The 12,632-nt window shown below is 37.2% G+C and overlaps 1 protein-coding gene across 1 annotated transcript in view; it reads left to right on the top strand.

Moving 5' to 3' along the window:
- Positions 1-10,625, top strand: part of FMN2 (formin 2) — a 153,060-nt gene extending 142,435 nt beyond the window's left edge. Inside the window, exons 18-19 of the mRNA XM_056486928.1 lie at positions 5,915-5,996; positions 7,406-10,625. Coding sequence (XP_056342903.1) covers positions 5,915-5,996; positions 7,406-7,432 — 109 coding nt within the window. The 3' untranslated portion in view covers positions 7,433-10,625. The remainder of the gene's footprint in view (positions 1-5,914; positions 5,997-7,405) is intronic.
- The last annotated feature ends 2,007 nt before the right edge of the window (positions 10,626-12,632 follow it).

Below are 12,632 nucleotides of genomic sequence, written 5' to 3'. Positions count from 1 at the left end.
TCTTGGGTTTTATGTTTTGGTTTCTCCCTTTGCAAAAAAATATTTTCAGGATTTTAGTCGATGAATAAAATATAGGAATATTGCCTTGGAAGAGTTTAAGGAGAAAGTTTTAAAGTTTTCTACCCTTGAAATCTGAAAGATGTTTGGCATTTGATAATTTAGTGGAGGTTTTTTTATTTGTTTTTATATGTAAAAGGTATTATAAACAAGTTTAACCCAGATAAAGCTACATAAAATATTTTGGCAACACTCCTTTTATTAACTGATAATAAGCACTTAGTAGTATAAAAAGTATTGGCCTCAGCCTTGTTTTGTGTTAAAAAAAGCAGAATATCTGCAGAAAAATGTCTCTTGGGTTTCATGAACTATACTGTCACCCATAAAAGTAATATCTGTCTGAGTTTATCATGGAAGTTTTTGTGAGCAGCTCTGCTATCTAAGGCATAACTTTCCAGTGCTCTCACTGTGATTACATTTGTCATGTCATAGTGCTCACTAGTGAAGTGTAAGGCGACCAAGCCTTGATGGAGCCAGTAGGAAATGAATCTGTCTGCCACAGATACTTCAGACAAAATTATTAATGTTTAGTGGCAGGGAAGTGGCTAGCCCTTCAATGGATTGAATGATGACAGAAAGTCTCAAAGCTTTGATAAGGTTGTGGCCAGGCTGGCTTTTGGTCTAGAAGGTAGATAAAAACACTCTTTTGGGTTTTTAAGCATGTCTGGTTTCTTTTTCCTGTGAGCATGCTGAAGTGTAACTCACTTATTCATCTTACAGGCTGTCTTTAAACTTAATCATCATTTTTATGTTTGTCTCACAATAAATATGAGGTACAAGGAGATGATAGTGCTAGAGAAAAGTTTTTATTTTGATGGAAATAAGAAACTACTTCTTTTGTTACAGGTGACAATTGATAGACTCAATCTTATTAAGTAGCAGATTTCAGGACCATAATTCTTAGGCTCTGTAAGTCACTGGCTATTCATTCACTTGTAGATTTTTTAATTTTTTTTTTAACTGATCCACTGATCAGCCAGCGTTGTCTATTCCCTACTTGTTTTCTTATCATTGGGGCTATTTGAAAGTATTTTCTTTCTGAAAGAAGAATGCAAGAAATGCTTTAGCTAAATTTAATATTTAAGGAGATTCAAGTGATGAACACTCCTAATAAGTATTTCTAGAATCTGTTCTGAGCCTGAATAACTCTGCTCTTCAGATTAGCACAGTGAGAGTTAATCAACTCTCTGGTTGTCTAGGCTGGGAAGACTAGTTTTTGTATGATTATATTCTCACTAAGACAAAATCAAGAAACTACTTGGGAAAAGAATATGAGGCAAAAATTGCTAAAAGTAACACAGTTGATGCTATCTTTTCTGTCAACTGATATGCTCACTTTTGAGCCAGAATTGGCATAAAATGGGGCAGGGATTGATAGCAAACGAACCAAAATCAGTTTGCTGAAATAAAGTGAGTTTGAGAAGTGGTTGCAAAGTATGAAGTGGGATAGTTTGAGCATCAGTTTAGCAAAGTTTAACACACCTCAAGCTTGCAAGTCATTCCCACCACACTAATCAAGTAAAGGGTTCCACCTGATTCTGCAAGAGCACACCATGTCCCTTCCATTTCCATCTTCCTCTCCCACTCTCTGGTCATGCCTGGAAGATGTCCTGCTTCTGAGAATTTGGTTGCCATTGAGAGTGATGGCTTTATAAGGGGACTGAACAAACTCTCTAACAGAAAGTATTAGTAGTGTAGAACTAAATAGTTTAAGTAAAAACAGATTTTCATAACAATAAATCAATCTATCACATGCCTGTCTCTGCCTAAGGGTCATAATTCTCAGGAAGTGGGGAACACTCACCTTCCTCAGACTTTTGTTTCAGAGGCTCCCCAGTGGCAGCCTATCTTTCCACACAAGGCCTGACAATTGAATACCCACTCCTTTCCTAAGAATGTCTTTTTAACTGTTTTTTAGCTGTTTGAGCTCTGCATTGGCACAGTGGTGTCATTTTGACATGGAGCTTGGAAATCTGTTGTTGTATGCTATTGCTTCTCCTTTTGTGATGGTTGGGAGTCTTGTGTTGCTTTCTCCAAAAATCCTTTTTCCTCCTCCCATTATTTAATTAGATCCATTAGTTTCTTCATAAACCTTTATCAACTCTTCACAGTTGAATTAACTCATAAAAAGTAGTGCTCATGCAATTTTTGCACTTTTTGTCTTGGATTATTGTCTTGCACCTCCATGCTGATCAGGGTATTTCTGAAGTCAGTGACAAGTGCAGGAAAAGCTTGAACAAGAAGAAGGTGCATAGGGATTTGCTTGCCTCTGAGAAATATGGCTTGAACCAAGCATGAGCTGACAGAAACAATGTGGTTTTGCCTAAATCTTCTTAGTTTCATGGAAAGATGAAAAAACATTCATGGCTAACAGAGAAAACCTGTGACAAAATATTTGCCAATGGCAATTATTTTCCAACTGAACTAAGACTATTGTCCTTACTTCAAAGGCAACCTTTTGTGTGTTTCTCTAGATCACAGAGTTAAAACATGTAGATGTTCCTACAAAACACATCCTTTTCTTCTTCCAGAAAGATTAAGTTTTTTAATTTTACATTTAATAAAATCTTGATTAAGCTGAATGATCAGCCTTCACAAAATATATTGCACACTGTAAATTTAATAAGCATACTCACTGGTTTATGATTTTAGCCCTGTGGAAGGCTAGCAGTTGCCTTTGCCTCTATTTCACCAGTCTCCTGGCTTTTCTTGGTTAGATACAGCTGTAGATTTACACAGTTCTCCATGCTTCCAGATTTAATATGGTCACAAACTAAACCTCCTTGAAATGAGCCTTTGGTGCCCTATCTTTACATTTCTCATGGCATTTCTTGCTGAAGAAGCATATGTATGGGTCACATGAGGCTGTATCCAACCACTTGGATCCTCCTGCAGGACAGCAGGAGGTGAGCCAGGAGGCTGAGAACTGTCCCAAACCCACACAGTGAGTCAGTGATATGGTTGGAACTGGAACTCACTGGTTGCTAGCTCTCAGCTTTAAGTGCATTAGGGAATAATACTTCTCATTTTCTGTATTTCCTTTGGTATAAATAAGTAGGCTCAAACTCCAAGGAATTTCATAAAAGCTCCCAAAACCTTGAGGACTACAACCATACTATTGAGACCAGCACCTCTTATATAATCCTGTAAATTTGGGTAACACAACCTTAAGATTGTCACTTACCAGTCTGGAGCTTATGGATCAGTTTTTGAAGTGCTATCTCAGGGACTCAGAAGTTCTGACTTCCTCCTTCACAGGTGGTGTGTTATTAACATTTTGCTGTTCCAAGCAGAGACAGCCTTTCTCAAAAAAGCTGTTTCTCTCATGAAGCAGAATATGTAGAGGTGTTACACCAACAGTGACACTTAATGGGACCTGGTCTTTAGAAAAGAACTGCATTATCATTTCTTTTGTAACAATTATAGGGCTCCTCACTGTGTGAGGATTTTTGTTTTGAATTATCATGAGACCCACAGGGTGCTGTGTTGTTTCATGACCTGGTGTGTTAGCAAGCAGTGGGTAATCCATCCTGGAAGGGGGATATTTAGGTGGGACAAAGACTGGAATTGAAGATTCCTTGTTATTTCCCAAGAATAACATCTGGATCTGTGTGAGCTGGTTTGGTAAATATTTTTGTATGTTACATATGCTGCCATTGCATGTTGAGTGGTCTGAATACCTGCATATATTACACTGCTTCGATAAAACAGTCATTTTGATAAACTCAATAGTACTTGTATAGTCCCTGTACAGGTATTTGACACTCATTTACTCACAAGTAAGATTTCATTTTGTTATTTAAATGATGTCCACAGTGAAGGGAGCTAGCTATAATTGTATTTGAAAAAGAGGAAAATTATATGATAGATGTGCTGTTTTATATCTGACTTTGTAAGAGCAGCATTTGTTAGGTTAGCATGTGTCTGAATATTTAGAAAAGATCATGGGAAGATCAATGTCTCAGATATTTTTCCTCATTGGAGGAAAGTTTACATGAAGCAAAAGAAAAAACGTTATAGGAAAAAGAAAAGGTCTTTGAATTTTTCTTCATTCTGCATAATTCCCCTAAGTTTCTATTTGAAGCTATCACCACATTTTGGCTGCCACTTTTACTGAATTATTTGAATACATTTTAAAGGTGAATTACCTGGCTGCTTGACATTTTTGTTCTAGATTTTGCTGCTGTCTATCTGATTTGCAGTCAGAAAGAAAGCATTACAGCTTGAAATAACAAGTTTCAAAGCTTTTTTCCTCCCAACCTTTGTAAATGAAGGTCTTCCTACACTGGCAATATACAAGGCCATCAAATGAAGAGGGCAGCTTGTGGAAGTGCTGGAAAAGAACTGACATTTAAATTAATTTTTGAAAGCATAAATTTGAAACTTACGTAAAGAACAAAGCGTAACTGATAAAGTTGAATGAAGTAGAGATGAATGTTCAGGCAGTTTTTTAATGTGTTTAGCAGACTAAGCTGGAGTTTTATTTTCAAAATTTTGGCCCTTACTACACACACAAAAATTTTCAAAAATAATAGTAACACAAAGTTGGATTCTCACATTGCCCTGTACAGCCTCAGTGAAAGAACAGATATACAAATGGTCTGGAGATGAACTGCAAGGAACCAGCCAAGGATATATTATTTCTTATTATCATTTAACTGTTGTTTCTTTTGTCACTCTTGGCTAATGGTGAAAAGTCAGAATAAGTGCCATCTCAAGTCCATATTTTTGGCAAGATCAAGCCAATATAGGATTTACATTTTTGTTTTCTACTTTTTTATTCATCAATAAAATTCTCATCTCTCATTAAAAACAATGAAGGTCTCACATGATTTAATGTTCTCTTATGGGAAATGTTTATCTAGGCCTTTGCAGCTTAGAGAATTTATAACATAAATCTGTATTATCAGTGTTTCAGAAAACGTGTGTGTTTACAAGGTTAATATATAAAATGCGTGAAAATTGTAAAGAAACATTTTACAGTGTAACATTGAACCCATCAGCTTGATTCTGGCAGGTTCCCAGTCTGAGAGTAGTCCTCTACCTTCCACAGTTTGTTTCCTATCTGCATGGAAACAGGGATATTTCTCTCACCAAAAATGTGGTGGCATTTCACAAAGTATTAATTTGGTCCTATTTGCCATGTCAGGAAGCACTGAGAAGTGGGCCCTTACTTTTAGAACCTGTTCCTCTCTTTACATCCTAGCAGCCCAAGTGTGTTCATCCCATGGTCATGGAAGCCTTGAGATTCCTCAGCTTTGGAAAAAAGATATGTGTGCAGTGGCATGCATCATCTTGGGTTAAACACCATGTTTCATGGAAATTTTCCAATTTTTTTTTTTGTTTTTAAAGTTAGAGAGTAAAGACTAGAAATCTAGGTTAAGCAATTTTGCCATTTTAAATACAAAAATGGATGGAAGGGAATGTAGCTTGGTGGCAAACTTTGTTTAAACTGTAATTGAACTATTGAGGGTTAGAATAAATGAAGAATTATTTTAAACAGTGATAAAAAGGAGTTTTGTTAGCAATATTTTCATGAATGCTCTGAAATGTAAACGTCATGTCATCCGGTGTATTTTAAACTCTCACACATTTCAATCTTCAACTGCAGTAAGTACTGATTGCTTTTGTAACTAGAATTGATTATGCAATTGATTATGCCTGTCCAGGTAAGTGCTAGGTATGGCTACAACAGTCCTGGAGTGCAAGAACTATTTTGTGGAGCATGCTAATGAATATATGGATAATAAAGTTATCCACTTGTGTCCTCAGGCCTTAACTTTTAAGTTATATACTGCGTTGTCTTTGAAAATGTTGTTGGTGTACAGGAGTATTTATAGATTTTGTCTCTCTTCAGAGTCAAAGAAGCAGAGGAAGTCTGCAGGCAGAAAAAGGGGAAGTCACTATACAATATTAGACCAAAACACGACTCTGGAATTGTAAGTAAAAATCGTAGCAATACTTCTGTTTATATTGCTTATTCTACCTTTTTCTCTTTACATTTTATAGGCAGGTTATTTTCTATGTGTGTTTTTGTTCCGGGTTGGTTTGTCAGTTTTTTTTCTTTAAAGTTTAACATTTTCTTTAAAGGTGGTAAATTAACAAAGTTGAAATCTGCCTATGAATATTACTCCACAAAATATAAATGTAGCACAAGCAAGAGCAGTTTATTATTGCCCCACTGTGCTAATCTGTGCTCTTCCCAGCCTTGGTGTAGGATGGACATAGAAGGCAGAAAGGCAGGTTTGGTCTTCCAGCTTATTCAGTTTGTATTCACTCTCTTTTCTACAGATACAGAATGAAAGGAAGAATTTTGATAGTTACACATTTTTCAAGCTGGATCACTGTATCACATACAGTGGTTTCTGAGTCACTGATATGGACTTGTTTGGAATAGAGAAACACTAGAGAAAGATAGTACTGTGCTTTCACCATTCTTATGAAAACAAATAAATAACCTCAGTGATAACTGAGGAGTAATTCTGGTCATGCAATGAAACCTTTCCCCTGTGACTGCCTAACCATTGTGAGGCTCATGACTGATTTTACAGAAAAATTCTGGTACCTCACATTTACATCCTAACTGTAGCAACTAGCCATCATTTATGTTGGAAAAATACTAGAAGTTTTTTTTCACATGTGTGTGTCCCTGTCTGTGCTCTCTGCTCCCCACCATCCCAAGACATGACTTAATTCTTTGGTGCTTTGTAGTCATAGCTGTGTAGTCATATTATCTGTGACACATCTTGTAAATGAAGCATGTGGTAATTTACTGTGTTATAACTAACATAATCTGACACAGGAAGCAATAATATTTCATTTATTGTTTCTTATTTTGACTGTTTAGTGAGAGTTGACTGTAGTTAGTGCCATAAGAAATGTAAATGGAGTGCTAGCTTGGTAAGGAATTATAAACTACATTTTATCAATTTTATTTAAAGCAGATCAACATGTTATTTCCAAAAAAACTCCCAAATTAACATTGTTTTGGGCTTCTCCATTTAACTTATATACTTCTGTATATGAAGACACTGAGAGATTTCTTTTAAGAAATAACTATTTGTTTAATTATTCCCATATCATTCTTATTTGCACTGAAACAGGGACCTTCAGTCTTAGTGAAAATTAGATTAGTGATGAGTGAAAAGGAGAGTAAACAAAAATATTTCACAAGCAGTGTATAGCTGTAGTCTACTTCAGTTCTAGCTTCAAAGTTTATTTGTGAAGTCAGTTCTACAGTAAATATAATAAAACATTTGCCTATGTATTTCTATGTTTTTTCATATTTGTATAAGGTGGTTTTGTGTACACTCAAATTTTGTCCTTATTTTTTAAATTTATTTTTCAGAAAGCAAAGATAAGTATGAAGATCTGAGAGAAGAAATTCAAAAGCCATTGTTACCTGGTTACCAAAACTCAACATGCCTGTGGGTGGGGAGTGAGAGGGAAGGAAACTACATCATCTTGATCATTTGCTTCCTTGACCTTTTAAAATTTGTGTTTTGTTCTCTAGAGTTTTCCACCAACTGATGCGTTATTGTACATTCATTCACGAATGTAATCACTTTAATGGAGTGCCCAGAAATAGACTAGGTATGGACTTGAAACACCTTCCCTGTACTCTGTATCTCCTTTGCCACTCAAAAATGGTATTTTGTAAAGTGTATGGTATATTACAAATAGGACAAGTCAGCATGCATAAAAAGTGGCATCTGTATCAGTTCTGAACATGCTGAAAATTGCATTAAGTTGAACTTCATAAGAATGCTACTTGGTACAGTAAAACATTTCCATTCCTACTGGCAACATCTACCACAAATACTTCATGACACTGCACTTAGATTAGGGAAAGAAATGTTACTCCTAGTGAATTGTTTGTATCCGTTTCATGTTGGCATTTGTAGTTTGTATTTTGAATCGTTAAGTGCTGTTTATACAGTATAATCAATGCTTTCCCAACTTGTTTGGTTGCCCTCCATGACTAAATATTTGTGGAACAAGATGTTTACTGTAACTATCTTTAAAATCGATAAGGCAGCATACTTTTACTTCATCTTTTGCCAGATAGTGAATGCCAGGTGGTATGGGGGTCAGAAATCCAGCATTTAAAAAAAAATTAAAAAAATAAAAAAAGGGAAAAAATGAAAAAGCAGGAAAATACAGAAAAGCACAGAAGTATGATAGAGAGTATGAAAGATTTGTCTATTATAGTTTGTTAATATATAAAGCAGCTAATACTTTTACATGAACTTTAGAAGGTATAGTATAGTTTTAACTGCTGATCACTTAAGTCAGGCTTTTGGCCAAATGTACATGATTTCCCTTCTGGAATTAGCTTTACAGTTAATTTAAAACTCCTTTAGAGAGCCATTAAAAGATGCACATGGAGACAACATTTATGGAAAACAGTAGCCAATTCTAGTGACAGAACATAGACTACCAACTAATTGACATCAATTTCACACTTAGAATTACATTTCCTCCAGGCTTTCAGTATCCCTGACTAGGAGGTTAATGATTGAAATACATGACTTAGGGCTTCCATTTTAGACCACATGCTATTTCCTATTTGCAATCCAGAATTTGCTGTATCAGTTTTAGACTACTCAACTGATAACAACCCCTTCCTCCAGTCCTTATTTAAGAGCCCCAAACCAACCAGCTTGATTGATAACACTTTTCTTTCAAAGCTAATTTTTCCTGAAAGCAGACCGTGTGTGCGACTCAGTCAGATGCACACGCTCGGAGCTTTGGAGCCTGAAAGACACTGGGGTAAGGCAAATGAGCTCTAACTTGCTGGGTTGTGTTGTTCCCTGTCTAATACAGCACATCAAGAGACATTCTGAGCTGTTCAGAGCTAATATACTCTACAGGGTGTCATAAAACCAAGTGCAAAATATGACCTCAGGAATCTGTTATTCTTCGCATATACCAAGCACTAGAAAGGATGGTTTTTTTCACTGTGTGAAAAGCAAGTCTCCTGTTGTTGATAAACCTGTGTGAAAATCTGTACTAGTAGTAATTTCTGGCAGGGATATAAATTACCAAGAATGGAATTCTAAAATTTTGTGTTGATGGGAGTAACATTACTATTTGGGGAAGAGAAAATAAGAGATTATTTGCTGTTACGGCTAACTTATGGAAAAAAAAACTTTAAAGAGTAAAGCTATTTTAATGGCACTGATTCAAATCCATGTTTGTATTTATGTAAACAATAGTCTTTTCCTCCTAACTTTGCTCCTAAGTGCAAGGATACAGTAGCATGTTTTCATTTGTAGCCTTCCTGTTCTCTTCAGTACCTACAGTATGTATATTACTATACTAAATGAAATAATAGATCATCTAACAAAGATCACTATGTGCAATACTGTATTTAGTGTTTCTATTCCAATTTTTTTAGAATGTTAATTTATAAGAAAATAAAAGGAATAATAATGAAATAACTGCCTTCTCTTGTCACTCTCTGGCTATGCTGTAGCGTGCTACAAACTATTTGCTCCCTAAGCACCACATCCCATTGTGGCTCCTGTGATCAAGGAACAGCCTTTGTGAAGAGAGCAGAGGAAAGAAGGCTTCTCTTTGCTTGCCTTTTGCAGGGTAGTGACAGTGATTCCCAACTGTGTAAATATACCACCTTTTCCCCAGGTGGTGGTAGTGAGAGCTTCAGCCTCCTTTACCCAAGGAGACTGTGTAAAACTCACTTCTCCAGCTCGTGCGTGCCTCCCGGTCTTGCATTTGGCTCAGGTTTGTAACCTGGTCCTACCAACATTGCTGAATTAACAGTCTCAAGAAATTGCTATTAAGGCAAAAATATGCATTTAAAAGTATTATATCTATATTATAATTCTTGCATATATATAAAAGTGCTTTAGGAACCTCTGTCACATACATACATATCCTTTCTACAGGATCTGCAGCATGGACATTAGACATTATTTCAAACCTCTCTCTCTCTGAAGTGTCAAAGGTTGACTGCACCAGATGGAACCATATTATAATCTTAAGACACATGCTGCTACATAGATTTTTCTTGCATTTTACTCAGACCCAATCTATTTGGTTGAACGTCTCTCTTTTATATAGCTTCTCTCCAACCTGTCTCACACTTTCATGCAAAGTAGCCCACTATGTGCAGCACCACAGTTGACCCACAGAACATCCAAAGAGGACTTACAGCACAAGTTTCACTTCTGCTTTTTGTTTTTAGCAGCATACTCAACTTTTACAGGATTCTGGACCAATGCTCTTCTGTTTGTTTGTTTGGATATGTTTTAAAGAGGTTGAACACCCCACTCTGAGGTTTCCTCTCCTCTCATTTGCTGCAATCCCCTCCTTTACAGCAACATCAAGCACTCTACTTAAGCTGGCCCTAATTCTACAAGAATTCTCAGAGACAAAATTGAGCCTTTGTTGATTGCTAACACCACATATTGCTCACTGTTACTTAAATGCAGCAGCAAAATAATGACTTTCAGACCTGAGCAGCAGATGTTACTTGCTGAAGTGAGTTTCACATAGTCTCCTTGGGTAAAGGCGGCTGAATCTGTTTTTTTTTTTTAATGAGGAATTAAGAGGATTCATGTTGTTTTGCCTGTCAATTAAACCCTTTCAGAAGCATGGTACTTTGTCACGTCATGACACTGTAGCAGGTCAGCTTTTTTTGTAGCATCTTTCATCATCCCAAAACACTTCCAAACCTTAGTTAAATATTAACCAACAGTGGCAGTGGGAATAATAATTACAGGGATATTCCACAGACTGGCTTTTTTTTCTTGCCCAATTTTCAATGATCAGCTTAAAAAGTTGGAAGAAAATATTCATTTCATTGAGAGAACATATAGCAAGTCATTGCATTTAATTATTTTGTTGTAGACTAGGCTAAAAGCAAAGCAAAATTTGTGACAAATCCACTACACCAGTTACTTCAGTTACACAAATTTTAAACTACTATGGACAGAATAAGTGAAAACTAATGAAGTCGAATTTTTCTGAAGATAGTGTAAACAAGTCAGCAAAGGGAGAAAAGAGAGAGCCATGCCCCACACCACTCATGTCTGTCACCCATCAAAGGATTCTCATTACAGAACAGGTTTTCAGAGCCATTCTCCTGCTTACAACAGACCCATCTGTTCCTGTGTCTGATATTCATCCAACCTACTTGTAAGAGCATCCAGGGGTAAGTCACTACCTCAAAAAATTATCTATTTCTGAATATAAAGGGTCCCTATTGCATCAGCACTGTTATCTCACTTATTCCCAGCTGTTGCTCGAATTTAAGCTCTAAGAAACTTTGCTTGCCACCCACCCAAACTGGGCCCTGCCGACACGGCAGTCCCATTGTGGGGAGCTTAACGTGCACTGTCCTCCTCCCTTCCCTGTCCTGTAGCACCTGTCCTCTTTAGGAAGTAACTGAATTGTTTGACCTACAGCTTTTCCATCAACTCTGACAGATTCACCATGTTCTTGGACTGCTTCCACAAGGGGGAGATTTCTGGATTACAGCATATGCCTCTGCTACAACAATGGTTCAATAGCTGGGCAGCAATAGACTGAGAGAACTGAAGCTGGAGTCTGGGCTGTGCCTCCAGCAGCAGAGGTTCAGGTGTGTGCTGGACAATCCATGACCTGCAAAACAGGAGACTGGCCAAGAGATGGGTAGAAATGAGAGAGGAGCACTCAAGGAGGTGATTGCTGAGCTCCCTCTGAGCCAAGTGACAGAGACACTTAGGAGGTCTGAGCAGGGAGCCTGACTACACCTAGGTAGCTAAGGCAAAGCAAAACTCTAATCCTCTAAAGCAACAGCTACTAAAACAAAAAACTTCTCCAAACACTGAACTGTATGAAGATTTGGGCAAGAGACAGGGAAGGGAAGACAGCAAAGGGCTCCTACAAGTGTAGTGCCACAAAGGACATAGCCCTTCCTTGTTAGCTGTGGTCTATGTTCTCCTGCTTCTTTCAAGACCCATCACAGGCATCTCTTCTGGCCACATGGAGGCTCATCAATCAATGTGACAGCTCCCTTTCCACACAGAAATTTTCCCTTGAGAAACTGCATCATCTCTGGGCTGGTAACGGAAAAAACCACCACAAACCCCAAAATACTACCCTGTGTTTGGACTGCCATATGGTGAACCTATTCAAGAGTTGACAGCAACCACTAAAGCTCACCTATATCTTAGAATATTGCTTTTTGTTTTTTTTCCCTTATAAGCAGTTTGGTGCCTGTTACATAAGGATATATTTTAAACTAAATTATTTAGGTCTGTCACTTCTATTATGGCAAATGATGGCAGTGTTTCAGCCAGTGGTGTAGCTTTCCTCATCAGTTTACCAAAAAACCCAGAATAAGTTCATTCAGAATCAACTCCAGAATCTAAGAATAATGCATTTTATTTTCCCTCTTGCCTTCCAGGTACTTCTGAGGTGAGTGAGAAACAAAGGAAGAAGTAGTCAGGTTTTCCCAACCTGTCAGGGTGAGCCATCATTCACCTATATGTGGGAGGGTAAAAAGGAAGCTGGAGAATATACCAGTTAGAGTGCAGTTGGACACAAACTATTGAAGCAAAACACCTGGA

This window comes from Oenanthe melanoleuca, chromosome 3 (genome assembly GCF_029582105.1).
Source record: "Oenanthe melanoleuca isolate GR-GAL-2019-014 chromosome 3, OMel1.0, whole genome shotgun sequence".
NCBI lineage: Eukaryota > Metazoa > Chordata > Aves > Passeriformes > Muscicapidae > Oenanthe > Oenanthe melanoleuca.
The sequence above is the reverse complement of the archived record's forward strand: the minus strand, read 5'-3'. Positions and strand labels throughout refer to the sequence as shown.